General features: G+C 35.6%; 1 protein-coding gene and 1 long non-coding RNA gene across 24 annotated transcripts in view; both read left to right on the forward strand.

Moving 5' to 3' along the window:
• Window positions 1-18,004, forward strand: part of LOC127843770 (uncharacterized) — a 51,031-nt gene extending 33,027 nt beyond the window's left edge. For all 23 annotated transcript variants that reach the window (XM_052373526.1, XM_052373528.1, XM_052373527.1 and 20 more), the window contains 8 exons: window positions 1,842-1,922; window positions 3,014-3,124; window positions 4,513-4,617; window positions 5,478-5,585; window positions 13,434-13,544; window positions 14,314-14,418; window positions 15,211-15,327; window positions 16,675-18,004. In XM_052373526.1, the coding sequence (XP_052229486.1) occupies window positions 1,842-1,922; window positions 3,014-3,124; window positions 4,513-4,617; window positions 5,478-5,585; window positions 13,434-13,544; window positions 14,314-14,418; window positions 15,211-15,327; window positions 16,675-16,920 (984 nt within the window). In that variant the 3' untranslated portion in view covers window positions 16,921-18,004. The remainder of the gene's footprint in view (window positions 1-1,841; window positions 1,923-3,013; window positions 3,125-4,512; window positions 4,618-5,477; window positions 5,586-13,433; window positions 13,545-14,313; window positions 14,419-15,210; window positions 15,328-16,674) is intronic.
• Window positions 7,122-8,498, forward strand: LOC127843773 (uncharacterized). Its single transcript, XR_008032330.1, has 3 exons — window positions 7,122-7,274; window positions 7,667-7,836; window positions 8,438-8,498. It is a non-coding gene; the product is annotated as an uncharacterized LOC127843773 (long non-coding RNA).
• Window positions 18,005-22,544: the final 4,540 nt, after the last annotated feature.

Genomic DNA, 22,544 nt, shown 5'->3' on the forward strand with positions numbered 1-22,544 from the left:
TTAAAAAATGGTCCAGATAGGTGAAAAAACATGGCCGCCAGGAGGCGGGGCAGTTTTCTCTATATGTATATAGTGAAAACATGTGAACCCTCTAGAGGTCACATTTTTGGTCAAATGTTCGTGAAATTTGATCAGAACATGTGTTTACTGGATATGACGGTTGAGTTCGAAAATGGTTTGGATCGGTAAAAAAGCATGGCCGCTGGGGGGGGGGGGTAATTTTCCTTATATTTATATAGTAAAGCAGCTTGTGAACACTCTAGTTTAGCATGTCAAGGGAAGTAACTGAAAAATGGCTTTTGAAAAATTATGTTGAATTGACAGAGTTGTCTCCATTTTTTTTTTTTTTTTTTTAAGCACAAGAAGATTAAGTGGAATTAATTATAAATGGTAGTTTTACATTCTGGAAGATATCAAACTTTTGAATATTTTTTTTATTGTTTGATGATTCTGTACAATATGGCATCGTTTTGCCAATGATTAAAGCGAGACTATACGATTTTTATATGTGTTAAATTGTAATATATTGATTAATACATGTTACAATAACACAAAATAGGCAAGACATTCAAGACGAATTTCATAAAATGCAGCAACCCCGAGCAGATGGTGACGAAGATATTTCGTAGATATTTTCCTACAATAACCGAAGAATTCGTCTTTTTATTAGGATCAGAGTTAGTGTTTGTGTGTTATATGAATAGACATCGCTGCAGGAATTTAAAAACAACCATTAAGCTAAATTAAGATTCACATCGTACATGAATGATTTACATTCTAGCAAATTCGACTTTACAGACATTTTTTTTTTTCAGAATTAAATATCTGGCTTATTTCGCATTTTTCAACACATGTTCTTCTTAACTTTTATTTTAAATTTTATTGAAATGTATGACCTTGTTAACACTCTATAGGTCACATTTATTTTCCAATCATCATGAAACTTGGTCTGAAGATTTGTCCCAATGATATCTTGGATGAGTTTGAAAATGGTTTTTGTTGCTTTAAAAACATGGCCACCAGGGGCGGGGCATTTTTCCTTATATGGCTATATATGGCTTTAGTAAAACCTTGCTTACACTCTTGAGGCCACATTTATTGTCCAATCTTCATGAAATTTGGTCAGAAGATTTGTCTCAATTTTATCTTGGATGAGTTCGAAAATAATTATGTTTGCTTTAAAAACATGGCTTCCAGGGGGCGGGGCATTTTTCCTGATATGGCTATAGTAAAATCTTGTTAACACTCTAGAGGCCACATTTACTGTCCGATCTTGGTTAGAAGATTCATCCCGATAATATCTTGGAAGTGTTCAAAAATGATGCCGGTTGGTTGAAAAACATGGATGCCAGGGGGTGGGGCATTTTTCCTTACATGGCTATAGTAAAATCTTGTTAACACTCTAGAGGTTTATTTTTTTATCTTCATGAAACTTGGTCAGAAGATTTGTCCCAATAATATGTAAATCTTGTTATCTCAGGTGAGCGACTTTGGGCCTTACAGGCCCTCTTGTTATTGATTGCTATGTACTTTAACCTTATACCTAAGATTGTGAGGAAATTTGCTAAGTTATCAAGAAAACACTGCTTTATAATTATCAATATAATATTAATGAATATTCTGTATGCATGTGTATGTGTCAAGATAAGTTATATATAGAGATATTGTTGATTGAAATATTATGTGATTTTTTTGTAAAAAATATATATCCCTTATATATTTAGATATTTCTTTACAAAATAAAATTAAATATTTTACTGAAAAGCACACAATAAAACTTTGTTATACTCTTCCAGTATCGGGACACGTTTATCTACGCTAACTTTGTTATACTCTTCCAGTATCGAGACACGTTTATCTACGCTGCTGGCAACAAGACAGATGATGTCCTCCAGTTCATACAGTGGCTACCTAGATTCCAGGCATGTCCCTCTTTCACTATTCCTAGTTCATACAGTGGTTACCTAGATTCCAGGCATGTCCCTCTTTCACTATTCCTAGAAAATGAGCTGCGCTCTGGAAAAGAAAGGGAGTTAATACATGTGTGAAAAGTGATGTCCCAGCCTAGCCTGTGCAGTCTTCATAGGCTGATCAGGGACAACACTTTCCACTTGTATGGTATTTTGTTGTGTTATGTTTTGATATGGTATTTTGTTGTGATATATTTTGATATTTTTTGTTTCAAGGTGGTCTCAAACTAACACAAATCAAGTTAGGATAGAAAGTTTACCCCCTGGTTAGCCTTAGCAGACTGCACAGGCCAAACTGTGACGATACTTTAAGCACATTAATTTAGCCCAGTTTTCCCAGAACGAGGCTTTACTGTGCTTAGTTAATTTATATTACCCTTAACATTTTGTACTACAGTAAAATTATTTTCTTGGTAGCAATTTGACCACTTTTCATGTTTTGTATGATGGGATATTTTCATTGTTTATTGGCTAGTTGACTTCAGAAATATTAATCATTTTGAGTCTATTTGAGACATGTGTTTGTGTTCAACTAGCTGCAAAGAATGAATAGTTCATAGTAAAACTGGTAGAAATGATAAAACAGTGGTGGGATTTGCAGGTATGATTTCTCAGCCTAATCTGGATTTGGTTTGGAAAAGACTTTCTAAAAAATTAAAATTCAATTAAAGTGGAAAGTGTCTTCTCTGAATAGCTGGTGCCGACTGCACAGACTAATAATGGGTGGACACTTTATGCACATGCATTAAGCCCCGTTTTCACAGAGCAAGGCAAAGATTTTTATAATTTAGCCATTCTAAATGAATTCTCATAGAGTGTCGTCCAACATTGGCCTGTACAGTTCGCACAGAATAATCAGGGAAATACTTTCCACTTTGAAGTATTGTTTGTATAAAGGAAGTCTCTTCTATGGGCGGGAAGAGTCTTCCGTAATTTGTCGTGCGGAATGCAAAGGCTGGAACAACATTTACGTGCATGCATTAAGCCCTGTTTTCCCTGTAAAACGGGTTTGTTATTTTCATATTTTAATCATCTTTGGCTAGGATGAGGTGCGGCAACTTCATCACGCCGTGGAGCAACTGTCGAAGGCCGAGGTCCGTAGAATAATTGACTCCTCCCCTACACCAGACTTGATTGTGATTGCAAAAAATAAGGTAACCCTTTACCACTACGTGACTTAGATACGTATTTTGACGCATTTATATTCCCAAAGAATGTTACATTTAATTAAATACCTTTATTACTAAATTTAAGTTTTAAAGGCTTCAGTTCCGACCCCTACTGATGAGCAGAAAACAGCATAAAACCTGAACAGACTGTTACTCGCAGGCTGTTCTGGCTTTATGCTGATTGCAAAAGCCATTTTCACTTTGCTTCTTATGGGGGAAAGGGATAAGTAAGTAAAGTAACATAATGTTATAATGTTAGTAAGCCAATATGAAAAACTGGTATGCGAAATTCACTTCCTTGTGTTTAATTTGCTTAATTTAAGTAAGGCATTAATTGTGTGAATTTTGAAAAAATATGATTTCTTGTCAAGTGTGCAAATTACAAACATGTTTTTATGCCCCCCAGATCTAATGATAAGGGGTATATTGTTTTTGCCTGTCTGTCATTCTGTGGAAAACTTTAACCTTGGTTAAAGTGCCCCCGGATCGAATGATCGGGGATATATTGTTTTTGGCCTCTCTGTCTGTCTGTCTGTCATTCTGTGGAAAACTTTAACCTTGGTTAAAGTTTTGCAATAATGAATAATTTTTGCAAAATTGAAGATAGCAACTTGATATTCAAAGCGGCATCAAAACTTTAACCTTGGTCATAACTTTTGCACTATTGAAGATAGCAACTTTAAATTTGGCATGCAGGTGTATCTCATGGAGCTGCACATTTTGAGTGATGAAAGATCAAGGTCATCCTTCAAGGTCAAAGGTCAAATATATGGCTTCAAAGCGGCGCAATAGGGGGAATTGTGTTTCTGACAAACTCATCTCTTGTTTTATACTAAAGAAATATTTGTGCATGCCCAAGAAATGAGGCTTGTAGTTATGGATGTGTCTCTATCGTTTCTTTTGTATGTTCTTCCATCAGTCTGTCCCAATTCTTTTGCAGAATATAATTCAATAGAGTTATTGCCCTTAAGTTAATGTTCATGTGTGGAGCATTATTCTGTAAGTTTTAAAGGGAAATTTCATACATTGAAAACATATGATGTTCCAGAAAATTGAAAAACAAAGAATGATATCATTGACAATAAAAATACATGGGATATTGCAGAATGTATTAACCTTTGCGGTAACTCAGAAAATGAACAAACATATGTGATATTTCAAACAATTAACAAAGAATGTGATGTTTTATAAGTTTGAACACCTAAATGATATTTCAGACAAAAACCAAACAGATGTGATATTTAAGGATGTATACAACAATTATAAATTTTAAGTTGAAAACTTAGACAATTGATACACACATGTGATATTTTAAACAATAAAAAAACACATTTGATATTTTAAGCAGTGAACAAATGTGTGTGATATTTCAGGCTAGACGCACACCGCTGATGCAGGCTGTGATATTTGGGAGAGATGACATTGCTGAGATGCTGGTTTGTCTACAGTACGATGTCAACATAGACGCCTTGGACTGTGTAAGAAACACAACATTATGACTCCTATTTTTGAGCTCACCTGACCACAAATTGTCCCAAATGACTTCTTTTTTTAGCTCACCTGAGCATTAATTGTCCCATATGACTTCTATTTTTAGCTCACATTAGCATAAATTGTCCCATAAAACTTCTATTTTTGCTCACTTGAGCATAAATTGTCCCATATGACTTCTATTTTTAGCTCACCTGAGAACAAATTGTCCCAATGATATCTGAGCCAATTTTGGAATTAATGTATCAATTAAACCTAAATCATTACATAGATTGAAGAAAAGGCTTGATATCACAATTAACATCTCAATTAGGTTTCCAATCTTCATGAAATGTTCTCAGAAATTTTGTCTTGATGATGTCTAGGCTGATTGGAAAAATGGGACATTTGCAGTCAAAAACTAGGTCAAGAGGTATACTTGTTATTTAAAGTGTGAATGTACTGTCTGTTTTATGCTTTTCTGTTAAATATTATTTCCATATGTCTAACTTTAAAAAAAGAGATTTTACAAACGTAAATTTTTTAAACCTTATATTTATATAAGTTGCGCTCAGTGAAAATGTAGTTTATTGCATGTGTGTAAAGTTGAGCATGTGGAATTTTTGTTTGAGGAAAGTCTCTTCTCAAAGAAAATTCAGTCTAGGCGCAAAATGTCTTTCCTGATAACCCTGAGTGTACTGCACAGGCTTATATGGGAAGACACATTATGCATATGAATTTTACCCTTATTTCCAAGAACAAGGGTCATTCATTTAAATAACTTTGTTTATTCATTATGGACATACATGAAAAGCCTCTTTTTCTCAGAACGGGACTACACTAATATTGTTTATTTATTCACTTTCAGTGCAATCAGACTGCGTACCACTTTGCATGCTGCCTGCCAGGTGACCTTGGCAAGAAGGTCAGGGAGACACTTGTAGATGCGGGTGCAGACACAAGTATCAAGGATACGGTATAAACTGTTGTACTCTCACGTGGGATTACTTATGGGATGGGTGTGGTTTTCAAGGTCAAGATTACTAGATTACTAATAATAGCAAAATGGATTCCAATAAAACATAGATGCTTTCCTTCATAACTGAATTTGAGATGTAGATGGGGTCCTAGTCGCTGTTGCATATTATAGATAAATGACTCTCACTCAGAAACTCAATAATACATTGATCGGTTGTATTAAAACTATGCACATGAATGCCTAATCAAATATAACATTGGATTGCATATGGAGGGTATTTTTTCAAGGTCTAGGTCAATGTTAGTAGATAGAACGGAACATATCTATATTTTGGTTCACAGTTAACATAATACATGCTACGTATATTGTGACAAAATGTGAGAATATAGATAACACAAAAAATATTTCACAAAACAAAAGTTTGAATAAAAAAGCAATAAAGTCATTATTGTGAAGAATTGTTTTTACTCTACAATTTAAAAATAAATTTAGCATTGTAATGAACCTTGAAACTTATTTGATAGATTCCTTATGTCAAGGGATTGCAGCACATGGGTTGGGTGTGGTGAAGGTCAATGTCACTGTTACTGTATGAAGACAAATCTTTTTGACTTAATATGTCAGGAAAGAGTGAGCTATTGTGATGAAAGCATACATTGTACAACAATTTCATTTTTGGCCTGGGGCGAAGCCCTAAGGCCATAGTAATGATACAAATTTCTGAGACAGTCAGATTGGCTGGCTGCCAAAACATCCACGAATGAATGAATTCCCAAAAGTCTGATTTACCACTTGGCGGTCATTCATGCGCAGTCAAAGAAGAGGGACCTATACAAACAAATAGGTCCCTGCAAAGAAGTTCTTCGCAGGTCTCAATAACCCGCATTGTAAATACAGAACATCACTATATAACATGACAGTGTCATAAAACATGTAAAAAAATATTATTGAAGCAAAATTTCTAAGCATTGGGTGCTACATAGTTTTTATTAGTGTTTGCATATTCATGCGAGAATAAGTTCCTCACTTGACGGTCTAGCTAGGCTGAACATATACGATTGTCTACGGAGACAGTAAGAAGATATTTTTTTCTGATACATTTTTTAAAGTATTAGCACTCTAATGAACTTCGTGCAATATCGCCTTCTTTCGTACATATCCGTCACTCCGTACGTTATCCGGGAATGTGAGGAAAACTACAAATATTCTATAAATACGCTATGAATTACTAAATGTAGCACCCGCAAGCTAAATACAATGACAACAAATATTGCCAACATTGTACCTGAGAGATTGGGTCGTTTAAAGAAAAAGCAATTTGCTATATTGAAAGAGAAAGATTAATAAAAGTGTTATTATTGTTCATATTAATGTGACTGGAGTTAATGATAAATGTCAACTAATGCATGGCAGTGTTGATATTTATGAAGAAAACGATTCCTGGAAATACGATGTCAAACGGTTGAAAATTTTGACCACTGTGAAGAATAACGTTTAGAACCCGTGTCACTTACACCATTTTATATTGTTGGTGAGAAGTAAAAGGGGATAAAGTGGATTTATGCTTGTGTGATGACTGTAGCCATGTGAACGGGTTATCGTACGGCAAAACCCATCACGTAAAGAAGAGTCTTCAACTTTTCAAGAAAGGAATGCCTTGTTTTGCACAAAGCTTGGAACAGGAAGGTACATGGATTATGCCAAAAATTTTTCAAGTATAACAGTTTCATTATTCATAATTGGAGTAAAGTAGATTTTGTAGGAAAAGTGCACCCTGTCAGTGATTTTGACCACATAATCAGGCTCATATTTGCTTTCATTTTGAAAAAGAAAATATGCCATGTAAGGAAAAAGTTATGTTGTAAATGCATGGAAATCAAGGACAGCATATTTGAATTTTATGACCAAGTAATGATGTTTTCCTCAAAAAAACAACAAAAAAGTATATTATGTCCCAAATACTAAAATTAGTTTACTATTCTGAAAATGATATGCCAATGACTGCTACTTGTATGAGCTCCTAAATTATGTATTATGGTTATTCAAATTAAAATGCTTCATATTGATTATCTTTTCAGCAATGATCAACAACATTGGTGGTCCAGGAACGGTTAATTACTTTTTGTCAACACTGTATGTTCCAATGATCAATTGAACTTAAAGAAAATGGAAATACATGCGGGAAGGACCATTCATCAAGTTTCAACTATCTCCTTTATAGCAGACAGGCTTATAAGATGGAAATGAAGTAGGTATTTCACTGATTTATGTGATTGTTAATGTAGAACCAATGTTTAAACTAATAAATAAAATGTAACTTTAATAGTCAGTTTCATATCCAGTAGGGATAATACATGAAATGATGTATTTGGTATTAACATTTGGATGAAGAATGTATATATGTGGTGTTTTCACTTACTTATTGATCCAGTTTAAAAGGGTGTAATGACATGCTATGTCGTGAATGTCTGAATAAATAAAAACGATGACGTATATCATAATGGATTATGTCACACTTCTCATGAAACACTAATGCCAGTTCTTACTCCTATACAAGTGCTTATGTATTTGACATCTGTATATGATTGTTTTGTTAAATAACATAAAGACAATATTGTCAATTTATAGAAACAACTTTAAGAAGGCCTATTGAAGCCAAATAAATAAGAAAAGACCAAAGGTTTTTATTGTAATAAATAAAAATGGTTAAAATTATTCATACACAATTTACAATTATGCATGATTTTCTTCGACTGAAACTTATTGAAGTTCTTATGAACCTGCCTGAATATAACTACATGTACTATTCAAATATCAACTTCAAAGGAACAATGGTGTTATCTTTTCAGTGATACATTGTATGCTGATTACCTGTGCAGGAGGAAAATGAAACCAGACAGATTATGGACTACAAATTCAACCCAGAAAAAAGCTAGGAACTTGCAGTCACTGAGTGTTCTTGTTTACAGTCATGTGTTCAATGCTGCAACAACATAAATATTATAGATGGCTCTGGACTCAACCGTATGCATCTCAAAATCATCTTTGAACGCAATTGTCTCAAGAACATTTTCATAATGAATAACTCTGACGGTCAGCCCAGGGTCACCAATGTCAAGCGTCTTTTGGAGACACTTATTCCAACCTGTCGAAGTTCTTCAAAGAACTACCATGACAAACGTGTATTTGTTTTGTTTGTCATAATAAGTTTAATGTTTAATATCACTAGTATCACTAGTCATTGATAAACTGATAAATCTATTTTCCTTTAAACGTGTTTGATTGAATGATTAAATGTGCCTTGTTACTTAATTATTTATGTTGTTATTTCCCTGTAACATTTTCAAGTCTTATTTATAGAAGAACGCATTTCACGTGCAATTTCAAACTAGGTTAGCATATCTTACTGCACTGAGTAGGTTCCATCTCACACATTATATATTAGATGTATGTATGTTTATATGTTTATGAGTTTATTATAGGCTTTTCCTCTTTTTTTATCTATTTATAATAATTTTTGAACATTTAGCTCATCTTTATGATCACATATAAAAATCTCAAATTCAGTATGGCGTTTCTGGAAAAGGGGGGTTACCTTCATTGTAAAGCGGGAACTTTTAGTTTTCACTGGTAACCCCCATTTTTAGCTCAACTATTATATATGAAATATTTATAGTGGAGCTATCCTACTCACGTCGGCGTGAGCGTGCAAATGTTAAAGTTTGCGTACCACCCCAAATATTTCCTATGTGCCTTGACATATTGCTTAAATATTTTGCATACTTCTTTACAAACATAACCCCAACCTATAAACAAGAGCAGACAACTGTATCAGGCATTTTGTAAGAATTATGGCCCTTTGTTCACTTAGAATATGCATATTATTAATGTTAAAGTTTGCGTACCACCCCAAATATTTCCTATGTCCCTTGACATATTGCTTTAATATTTTGCATACTTCTTTACCAACATGACCCCAACTTTTAAACAAGACCAGACAACTATATCAAGCATTTTGTAAGAATTATGGCCCTTTTTGCACTTAGAATATGCATATTATTGATCACCTCAAATATTTTCAAAAACCCTTGACATATTGCTTTCATATTTTGCAAACTTCTTAACCAACATGACCCCAATCTATAAACAAGAGCAGACAACTGTGTCAAGCATTTTGTAAGAATTATGCCCTTTTCCATTTAGAATATGCATATTATTGATAAATCTATGTTAAAGTTTGCGTACAACCTCAAATATTTTCAATATCCCTTGACATATTGCTGTCATATTTTCCAACTTTTTTACCAACATGACCCCAATCTATAAACAAGAGCAGACAACTGTATCAAGCATTTTGTAAGAATTATGGCCCTTTTTTGTCTTAGTAACTGAATATTTTCTTAAATTTCGTGTTTAGATCCACTTTACTTCTAAAGTATCAAAGCCATTGCTTTCAAACTTTTTCTTACTACCATGAGGGTACTGTACCTGGCAAGTTAAATTTGACCTTGACCTTTGAATGACCTTGACTCTCAAGGTCACAAGAATAAATTTTAGTTAAATTGCCATAACTTCTTTATGTACGAAACAATTTATTTCATAATTTGACAAGACAACACTTACCTGAATACCACAATGGACTCGACCCAAACAAAACAATACCCCACGCCCCAACCCAGAATCCCCGCCCCCCAAAATTTATTTTTATTTTTATTTTTGAAAGATTGTCTAATAAATGACCACACCCCACATTATACCCCCGCTCACCTCCCCCCCCCCTACCCAACCCAAAAAGAATATTTTTTTCTTTGAAACATGGTTTAAAAAAAACAACAAATATTTATTTACTTTATTTTTGAAGGACCGTCCAAACATCCCACCCAAGCTATTGCTATCAAACTTGAAAAAAAAAAATCTTATTAGTTTGCTTTATGTCTTTACAAATGTTCAATAGATTGCTGAAAATATACCTGAACTATTACCTTGACCTTATTGAATAATTTGAACAATTTTCCCATGATGGCTTATGTTATACTGTCAAGCACTCGAATAGTCGAGAGCGCTGTCCTCTGACAGCTCTTGTTTTCTTTATTTTTCATTCGAGCATACATTGTAGATGATTTCTATGTTCGAAGATTGTGATTTCTTTTTGCCGTGTTTTTTTTTGACAATTTATTTTAAAAAAAGACTCGTGACTCGAGATTGCAATTTTTCTCGATTTCGAAGGATGATGCACATCACTTGTTTGTTAATTTTTTCTTTATTCCTTTTGTTATAAACTATCATATTTGTATATATTATGCATTTATCTATTAATACATACTAAAAAAAGTGGTGTTTGTTCAACATTTAGATGAATGAGAGTGAATTTTGTAAATGAATGGTTCACAAAAAATGGAGAAAAAAAATTGGGGGGTTCAAAACTGAAAATGTCAAACAAAAATTTATTGTACGGTGAATTGTATTTAAACTTTAATGATCAATGCAGAATACCACAATACTTAGAAATATGCGAAGAAATAAGAGAAAATCAACATGTCAACACCCTCAATCTGCGCAGAAAGTGTTAACTTTTCATACAATTTTCTTTTCTTTCATTTTAATGAATGCCGTTCGAGTCCCGGTATAGCTACGGTAAATACGAAAACCGGCGCTCTGCTGGAATTACACGGGCATTCACCGGAGCTTTGCCGGGGCATTACTGGCGATGACCGGGGTGAAACCGGGGCATTGCCGTAGCTCTGCCAGGGTCTGATGCCGGTATAGACACTGTGAGTGCCGGCGGTGTTATGGTATACCGGGGCTCTGCCTGGATGCTGCCTTCTTTCACCGTGGCACTTTCAGCGACAACTGGGGCTATGCCGGAACACTGCCGGCTTTCACTCTGGCACTACCGGCGACAACCAGGGCTCTGCCGGGGCTTGACCGGGATTAACCATAGCCAGTCCGGGTTGACTGGGACTCTGACGGGCTGTTGACTGGCTTCAACCTGGGCGGCACCATGAAATAGTGTGACTGCGTTGAAAAATGTCTGCGAATCATCCCGATCCTCGCTGGTCGACCGGCTTTAGCAAACAGGATGGACCGGGGCTCTACCGGCAAAAGTGAAACTTGGGCTTAAGTGGATTTTCTTTTGTATACACATTACAAAGGAAGAATGAGTGTTTTCCTGATCTGTTAATTATGTAATAGAAAACTATTTTAGGCTATTTAAAGGTATTTATTTGACGCCAGCAATAACAGTTTTTTTGCGGCCATGATGTTGTTGTATATCTTCACCGCCTATGTAGACTAACCTCTACCAGATCTGTAGAGTGAACAAAAGGTTATCGTTCTCACAACCAGTATCGTGTTGTCCTCCACTGTCTATGTACACTGTAGTATATACACATATATTGTCTTTTGTTGCAGTCTCTGAGCTTCTGCACTCAACTGCTAGGGTCAATCCGTATAAATTCGGACAAAGGGAGAAATTCATCCTAAATGCATTTTACGTCACACTAAACCTAGCCCCAGGCCTTCAGCGCCTACAGCGCTTTGATTATTTTCATATTGGGCAGATTTACTCAAGGTCAACAGTCAAGGTCCCAGTTATTAAATAAAGAAAAATGATTTTAACTTGAAATCACAGTTTATGTGTCCCGTAGGATAAGAAACAAACTCTGGCAGGAGAAAGTAAAGTTGAGCAAGCTCTCCTTGAAACGCCTGGGTAAGATCATATGAGACTCATTCAGTATAAACTGGGCTGAATGCTTGAAGGTAAAGTGTTGTCCCAAATTAGCCTGTGCAGTCCATAGGCTGAATGCTTGAGTGGTGTCCTAGATTAGCCTGTGCAGTTTATAGGCTGAATGCTTGGGGGTTAAGTGTTGTCCCAAATTAGCCTGTGCAGTCCATAGGCTGAATGCTTGAGGGTAAAGTGTTGTCCCAAAGTAGCCTGTACAGTCCATAATTATGCTGAATGCTTGAGTGGTAAGTGTTGTCCTAGATTAGCCTGTGTAGTCCATAGGCTGAATGCTTGAGGGAAAAGTGTTGTCCCAAATTAGCCTGTGCAGTCCATAGGCTGAATGCTTGAGGGTTAAGTGTTGTCCTAGATTAGCCTGTGCAGTCCATAGGCTGAATGCTTGAGGGTTAAGTGTTGTCCTAGATTAGCCAGTGCAGTCCATAGGGTGAATGCTTAAGTGTTGTCCTAGATTAGCCTGTGTAGTCCATAGGCTGAATGCTTGAGGTTTAAGTGTTGTCCTAGATTAGCCTGTGCAGTCCATAGGCTGAATGCTTGAGGGTTAAGTGTTGTCCTAGATTAGCCTGTGCAGTCCATAGGCTGAATGCTTGAGGGTTAAGTGTTGTCCTAGATTAGCCAGTGCAGTCCATAGGCTGAATGCTTAAGGGGAAAATGTTGTCCCAAATTAACCTGTGCAGTCCATAGGCTGAATGCTTGAGGGTTAAGTGTTTTCCTATATTAGCCTGTGCAGTCCATAGACTGAATGCTTGAGGGTAAAGTGTTGTTCCAAATTAGCCTGTGCAGTCCATAGGCTGAATGCTTGAGGGTAAAGTGTTGTCCCAAATTAGCCTGTGCAGTCCATAGGCTGAATGCTTGAGTATTAAGTGTTGTACCAGATTAGCCTGTGCAGTCACTGGCCATTAAAAACGACACATTTTGCCTAAACTGGATTTTTCTTTACAAGAGACTTCCTTTAAACAAAACAATTCAATGACAGTGAAAAGTATTTCCCTGATAAGCCTGTGCAGACTGGGATGACGCTTTGAGGACATGTATTAAGACATGTATACCCAGAAAGCGGCTCAATGTACCTTTGGTGATCTTCGTTGTCTGGTTACTGACTTCAGCTTGGCCTTACCGGAGACGAGTTTGCAGCAAAGCACATGGGACATGGATGGCTGGAGAAGGAACAGAAAGCTGTCTATGGGATGACCCTGGAGCTTGTTCTTGTCGACAAGGTAGCATTATCTCCTCTGAGATGTTTCAATTAAAATATTTATGCTATTTGTGTGTTTGATTTACAAGGACCTTTAAAGTTATCTATGACAAAATAGTAATAAATATTAATCCTGCAGGGAGTATGTTTTTTGGTGCAACTCTGTTATTTGATTGGTGAGTCTAACATTTCTCAAGGTAAACATGCCTCACCTGTTCATCACTGTTTTATACTGCAGGTATTCAATTGAAACTCCATATGTTTGGTGTCATTGGGTGAGATTACTGACAAGTTCAATGATTCTTGCCTGCAATTTAGCAGAATAATGTCCTGTACTTTTTTACTCTAAAATTCAGATTTACTTTTGCATACAATAACTTCATAACTCTTAAGTCTCGTAGAGATACTCAATACAGCTTTACATATGTGTTGAGAGTCTTTATAAACAGTGTTCTTAACGTAATCGCTGTAAATCATTAAACGGACAGTACAATGGCAAAAAAACATAACTCTTGCTTTCATATTATCAGACTTTTGGCTCCTTTTGAAGTATCTCCTGCCAAAGGCTGGGGAATATAGTTTTGGCGCCTTCCATCCGTCCGTCAGTCAGTCTATCAGTCCGTCTGTAAAAATCGTGTTAGGGCTATATTTCTGAAATTTTATAAGATTTCAACATGAAACTTCATAGGTGTTTGAATATAAAATGTGGAAAAGGTGGTGGGGGGGATATAAATTCAACCAATTTGCTTGTTGAAACATAATTTTCCTATATGACATTCTTGTATTTCCAGTATGAAGACCTAAGGAAGATTATTCGAGCTAAGAAGAAAGGCTTTAAAGAGTTCCAAGAATATATACGCACACTCAACTTTCCGATTGTAGCTCTACATAAAGTGGTAAGAAATCTAGGATTTTTATCTGGTTTCTAATTTTTTGGTTTACAAATATTTCTTCTTCTGACAGAGTCATGTGTGTTTATTTTATAAATTTTATCAAATCAAACTAATGTTTTCAATTGTTTCATATTAAAGTAGAAATTGATTATATGTATAACTCAAATCAATTCAGACATTTGAAGATGAAATTCTCAGAATTATAGAAATTACAACAGTTTCTATTTGCTAACATTATTCAAACAAGAGCAACACTATTTTCTATGTAGTTTTACAGTGTGTTTTTCCATCAGTTTAGGAATGGGTCCTTGGCTCTTCGAACTCTGAAAAATCGTGTTGTGATGACTTTCATTGGGGAATTTTGGTGCTTTGTTTTTTATTAACAAATACATTTCAACATGTAGTGCTGAATAGGGATTTGAACAAAATGTTACAATGAATTTATTTTTTTGAATTCTTCAAATAGGAACTTTCAGGCTGTCATTTGGGAAAAATATTTTCTTTTAAGATTGGGAGGGAAGCAAAGTGAAAATGGCTAGGGGCAAACAGCATAAAACCAGGGTTTATGCTGTTTGCAACTCCTCAGTATCTAAGGGGTGGAAATGAAGCCTACAATTTTTTAATAAAGTAAGAAATGTCTTTAATTAAATTTACATTTTTAAGTGACTACAAATGCGTCAAAATACGTATCTAAGTGGGAAAGGGTTAATTCTGGCTCCAACTTTGTAATAACAACGACAAGAAACACTTTTTTATATAGTGGATCTTTGAATGTAGGCTCTTATTTATTCACAGCTCTCCCCGCTGATGCCATCTTATCGAGACCTGATATTTCTCGCTGTAGACTACGGAAAAGAAGACATTGCTTCCTATCTGGCCAACATTGGTGCTGACTTGATCAGGAAAGAAAAGGTACTTTAGTTTATTCCTATTTATTGTCCCCTACCAGTTTCACCGGAGGGGACTTATATGGTTTGCGCTCTGTGTGTCCGTCAGTCCGTCGGTCTGTCACACTTTTCTGGATCCTGTGATAACTTTAAAAGTTCATGAAACTTGAAACATGGATAGATGGCATTATGGACATTATGCACGTCATTTCATTTTGTTCCTAGGTCAAAAATTATGGTTGCTATGGCAACAAATAGACTAGAAATACTGCTGGAAATGGTGTTTTTTTCTGGATTCTGCGATAACTTTAAAAGTTCTGCATATTTGTTAATCAAACTTGAAACATGGATAGATGTCAATATGGACATTATGCACGTCATTTCATTTTGTTCCTACGTCACAAATCTTGGTTGCTATGGCAACAAATATAAAAAAAATAAAAAATTCTGACAATGGTGTTATTTCTGAAAATGGTGGAGCCGGTAGGGGACATATATTGCTTGGCAATAGTCTTGTTATAGCTTGATTGCATCAAAAGCCTCAGGCTTATTGAAACGCTATCAAGTCCAATTCTTGGGTCTATAACCAGTACTTGGTGTCTTTGGGGGGGAGATTTAGAGAACACTCCCTCAGTGGGAATCGAACCTGTGACATTCCCGATTGCTAGGTGGACACCTTAGCCATTACACCTCAGAGACCTATAAACGAGAAAATGGGGCTTGATGTGTGTGGTTATTGTGTCATCCCAGCTAAGTATGTGCTTATTACCCTTTACCACCGGGAAACGTATTTACATGCATTTGTAGTCTCTTAGAAAGTTATATTTAATTAAAGACCTTTCTTACTAAATTCAAGTTTTAAGGCTTTGTCTCTATCCTTAGATACTGATGAGCAGCAAACAGCATAAAACCTGAACAGACTGCAAGTTACTCTCAGGCTGTTTCTGGTTTTTTGCTGTTCGTACGTAGCCATTTTTTCTTTGCTTCTGAGTGGGAAAGGGATAAGGGACGACACTTTACCCATTTACTTGATTTTTGCTAAGAAGAGACTTCCTTTAAACAAAAAATACAATGCAATTTAGGAATTGCCTTCCCTGATAAGCCTTTACCGAATTCTAGCCAAGCTGGGAGAACATTTAAGCTCCGTTTTCGCATAATGAGGCTCAAATGATTTGCTGGTATGTCATGTCTTTGACTGAAGTGAAAAGATTGAAAAAAAGCATGTTCTTTTGAAAGGTCCTTTTATCAATCCATATCGATCCATACTGCTGTTTAAAAATAATTTTTGAATATTCCTAACAAATCAAAATGCACTAAATGCTCTAAAAGATAATATTTTAAATAAACATAAAGTTCATGTGTACTTTTGCAGTACGAGAAGACAAAACCAGACGGCACAAAAGAAGTGAAATTCTACAACCCACCAGAGAGAGCAGAGCACCTTGGCATGACAGACCTGGCCACGTCTCTTCAGGTCAAGTTGACCTTTCAACGAGAAAAAAGGAGACAGCATACTCCTCTCCTACCAAAACGGACCATTCAGAAACACTTTGACATCAACGTCACAGAGTACGAGAGGTCCAAGTCATGCGTGTTTGTCACACAGTCGGTTGTGTGACTTCCTGGATTCTTCACTTTGTGACATTTTGGGTGCCTTAGTAAATTAGCCTAATTCTATGGAAAGAGAAATTAATACATTTGCGTAATGTGTAGTTCCAGATAAGCCTGTGCAGTCAGTCAGGGACGAATGAAAAATTCCATAAAAGTGGAAACTGTCCTCCCTGATTTGCCTTAGCAGACTGCACATGCTGTTCTGGGACGACACTTTACGTCCAAGCATTAGGCCCAGTTTTTCTAGAATGAGGTTGAATATATTTTTAAGTTATCATATCTGTGTTTCTGTTCTTTGGTGCACAATGGTTTTATATTTAATTGATTCTGTACTTGATCGCATAGTATATTTTGTTTTATCATGAGTATTATACTTTGAGATATCACAGATACTTTACCTTGACATGTCATGGATTTGTTATTGTGTGTTGTCGTGGATTCTTTATTTTGTCATATGTTCAATCATTTACTATGTATACAAAACTGTACTATGTCTTAGCTGAAAACAACTGACAATACATTGATTAAATACCATGATACATATTGGTGCTCATATGAATTTATATAATGGCGTTTAGTATATTTATAATATTGACTATTTTGTTTAAGCTTGTTTGTGTGTGAGTGCTTTTATTCTACACCCAATGGCCTCTAAAATTGTATGTTTGTGATGTTTGTGTTCTTTAAAGTCATAACCCCAAAAGGTTTAACAGGGCGACCAATGACTAACAGCAAGAATATTATACAAGAAAATCGTAAGAGAAAAAACAACTTGTTATGAAAAGAAAGAAAACTATAAATTAAATATTGGTTAATATTGGAAAGATATATAAATTTATGCAATCACACTTTGCTGTAATTTTATAAGTAGTTTGACGACATTCAGATTAAGGAAGCATCAAGATTGTTACGGTGACCTTGTTTAGAGAACATTTTATATCTGTTCCTGGTTTTTACGTCTAGTCATTTCATTTGCATGAATAATAACCACGCACATGTTGAGAATGCAATGGATTAAGTGCTGAGAAATTGTTAGATATATGCGTGTTTTGATGTGAAGTTTAGTTTTATTATAAATTAAATGATACTTTTGTAGTTGAAGTTTTCACCAGGAATTTCATGTACATGTTTTTGTTGCATACATCAAAGGGGTGAACGTTCGTTTTAGCCCCAAGTCGTGTCAACTCTATATACATTTCACCACACGACTTTTGGCCCCTTAATCTGTTTGAGTTCATCTATTGAGGTATAGGCATTACATGTCCATTGCCAGTAGTAAGATAGTTATATGCACATTCTGGACAATACATCTACTTATTAGACACTATTTATAGTAGTCAGTTGTGTTATTCATCATCCAGCAGGACTTAAACCGTTAGATATTATAATTTATCCCATTTTCACCGCGACATTGACGGTATAACACGTTGTGGAATATACTTAAGAAATAATATTTTTCTATCATGGTTTGTTGTTGAATAACCCACAGTAAGGAGTATAGATGCGTACGAATTAAATCACGAGTGCGAAGCACGAGTGATTTGAAAACACGCATCTATACAACTTACTGTGGGTTATTCGACAACTAACCATCATAGAAAAATATTATTTCGATTCTAACACGATTCTAATTGATTTGGTTCAAGTTTTAGGACGTGAACTATATTTTTCAATACTCCGCACTTCTTAGTACAAAGTTCACTATTTAGTGACGTCATTGAATAGTACAAACATATGACGTCGTTTTCATTTACAAATATTTTGCAAATGACGTCACTTTCATTGAAAACAACAATCGTAGAACTTTAATGACGTCACGTTTATTGATGCTACTGAAAAGCTGACATGCTATAAATGTTTTATGAATTACGTTTCCTAACAAATAACATTCTTTGTAGGCGTGGTTATGCCAATAATCACCAAATATACAATTAGTTGTTTCATTACACTTGTATACATGCTACATTTATTACATTTCTTTTAGAGCTGGTTTTAGCACGTGCATTTTACTGCAATATTTTCTTTATTTATTCGGAACTATTTTCGAAACATTAAGCTCCGCCCATAAGTTATTGCAGAATAACCCACGCTTGATTTCCTTCTTTGTCTATAGGAAACAAGTCACGTGCCGTGTTAGAATTGCCTGTCTTCAACACTGTGGAATATACCTGTCGCGTGCACGGACTACTTTTTAAATGACGTCATGCGATATGCGCTAAAATTAGGTCGATATTGTTTGGTTCATTGATCGAATTATAAGGTCACCCATTAGAAGAAAATGTGCATATTTTGCAGAAAAATATATATATGACATATTCACCAAAAGAAATGTTGAAATAAAATATAAATTACACGATTTTTGTTTTGTTATTTTTTGATTTATATTTACTTTACCACTGAATGATTTTTCATAAGAAACAAAGTCGACAAAACTTAAGCTTCAAAATTATACGACCTTCAACCAAAGACCTATCAATATACGTTCATAAACTCATTTGAATAAAGTGATAGAATGGCATAAGGGTCTTTATTTAACTATGCTAAAATAATTATTAAAGACCCTAGATGCAAAATCGTCAATTATTGAGTTAAATGGATTATTAGACGGATTTTAAAGGATAACTAAAGGTAAGATACTAGTTCTTACGTGTTTTGATTTTTGTTTGTATTTTTGTCGTTCCCTGTTCTCGGCGAAATTATTTTAACATGGGCGACATTGATGCATCGGATCACACACGGCATACCCATAACATTATATAAAAAACACGTTCTGCGCGTCCTTAAATTCGTCGTCCGAAGTCGGAAAACGTATTGCCCTGTATATTTTGTCAAATAAAGTGTCAGTCGCTGCAATTGTCTGTTTACTCGTCAAAATTGTCAAGGTCTTCGATAGCTAAAGAAACTTCAGCGTACAGTTTTTTAGTATTTACAGACCTGTACAAAGTCGCGCCAGTCAAAAATCATAAAAAGCGACATTTAAAGTTATGGTAGCCAGAAGTAGGTCGTCGATGGTGTACATGTATGTTGACATCGACAGCATTTTGTCAGGAGCAATCGCCGCCATATTGGATTTTGATCATTTTCTTTCGAAAATAAAATGAATTCTAGTAAAGTAAAATCTTCTTTTCGCGGTCGTAATGTGTTAAAATTCGCATACTGCGTAAAATTGAATGTAGGCATATGGTGATATTTTTACTTGTTTTACAGTTTGTGTGTGAATTTTTTAAAGACTATTTTGCGTACCAGAACAAATACATGTATATCACTACCCATGGTTACATTTGTTAGATTTTAAGCGCTTTTATGACTGAATTAAAATTATTGTTAAGGTTTTTAGATCTATTTATGTTAAATGTCACGTTGAAAAAATCAAATGGGATAAATAGAATACTAGGATTAGCGTTGAATACAGAGAAGGTTATGTTGCTCGGCTCGAACACCGAAAGCGCTCGCCAAGGCTCGCGCTTCCGGCGTTCTAAGCCTCGCAACATAAACTTCTCTGTATTCAACGCTAACCTAGTATTCTCTATAAGCATCACTGCTGTATTACATTGCTGCTTTAAGCGTTAAGTACGTTTGCTTTTTCTTTGTGCTCATTTTCTTGTGGTATCATACCTATTTGTATTATTAGTTGGAGTTCGTTATTTTCATGTTATTACTTCAGTAATACTTTTATCGCATAAAAATAAATTTGAAGAAGCATATCCATAAACTCAATGAATGACATGTGCACTTTAAATAGCTTAACACTTATTAAGATCAATCTGCGTAAAGCAAGCCAACTTTATGATTAAGCGGCAAAGTCGAAAATAGATAACTTGCCTGATATCGATCAGCAAGCTTTATAGAACGTGCGAACTGAATTTCGATCAAAAAAAGGGAACAGTCGTGGACGGAATGCTAAATGAGTGGCACTCTCACTGTAAAATACCATATATTCACATTTAGAGAACTTCGGGTTTGACTAACCAGACACAGCTTTGCTTCGAAACTAATTCATAATAACTGGATCAAATAATAATTGGTCAAATGCGTCACTCAAAAAGCGCGTCAATCCGCAAAAAACATACGAACATCTAACACACATAGGTCCAGCACTATCGTGTATATTTTAATTATCTTACTAGATAATGGTCTAAGAAACTATACTGTTGATCGTTCATTGCAGCGTTCATCTCATAGATGTGTATTTTCATAATTACGAACGTAATTTAACTGTAAACGGTATAATATTCCCTCTCCTACAACTATTAATACTACCACCACTACTATTATGCGATAGCCTCTTAACAGGCATAGATAACAAATTAGTTATGAAAACATGGTTATTTATTAAGGATCAACACAACAACTTATCAATATAAAGGCTCGTGAGAAATCGTGCAAATTGACTTTGTCATGATAAGCGATTCTTTATCACCAAGTAAACTTGGTTTTACATGGAAGTGTTAATACAGAGCTTAGAAAGCCGAAAGACACATGTGAAAAATTTTGTATTGGGGACGAAATTGACGTACGGGATGGAATGACGTGTGATGGTGGCAAACCGTCATCAATTTTCTGACTGTAACCATACAGATACTCGTTCTGCGGTTCAATCAATGGTAAAGAAGCTAGAGATTATCCTATGGCTAGAGGATATTGTATAAACTTGGGCAAACGAAATAAGGACGGTGTGGATGCAATTTAGGATCGGGCTGAGTCCACAGAAGAGCGGGCAAGCCGATAAGAAGATAGGCTAGAATTTGGTGATGTGGGTTCTGCCTTGATGTTTACCAGGGTCAGCTATCTTGATAGACAATGTGACGAGCTTAAAGAGGGGGTGACCTATCTCGAAATGTAGTCGATGAGACAACCTTATCTTTACGAACATTTCGGAAGACATTTCAACCGGAAACGAGCCAGTGGAAGTGTCGGAACGGAAGCTTAAGGAGCACATGGAGTCAGCCTAGAAGCTCTCTAACGATATGTAGAATTCCACCCGGTTTGAGCGAGTGCATCGTTCACCTAACCGCCCATTATCCCGAAAATCGAGGAAATTTGTCCTGATATTTTCAGAATCACGAACGAGTTCCAAAGGAGTAGAAACCACTGAAGGGTATAGCATATTCCATGTTTTGATAATTCCTGAATGCGGCATCAGACACGCGCCGGAAACTTGTTAAACAGATAAAGGTTGCTAGGGACAAGGGTTCAACGTGCTTGGCTGGTAGAGTATACCCTGTACTTGGACGGCCAACCGGTCATTGATTAGAAGGACGCTGTAGGCTAGATTTTGATTCTCTCATGAAATAAGATATAAAATATATAAATATGAAACACCTTTAATTCCTGTAAGCATGCGTGGCATTCTTACCAGTTTCAGATTAGCAGCCAGTTTCAGGTAAGTAAATTGCAATTTGTTATTGCATCGCAATATGACATTTGCTGTTTACTTTGCTTGTTTACTTCATCACTTAAGTTCCATATGAATTATAAGTAAACATTATTTAAACGTTACATTTCAGTCATTGAAGCTGATGTTCCAATGTTAGAAACTGTACAACGACTGTATCTATGAATATTTAAAGAAACCGAGAAATTAAAGTCATAACGTAAGTTCATACAGTGTACAATGACATTAGCACGTTC

This window comes from Dreissena polymorpha, chromosome 9, assembly GCF_020536995.1.
Source record: "Dreissena polymorpha isolate Duluth1 chromosome 9, UMN_Dpol_1.0, whole genome shotgun sequence".
NCBI lineage: Eukaryota > Metazoa > Mollusca > Bivalvia > Myida > Dreissenidae > Dreissena > Dreissena polymorpha.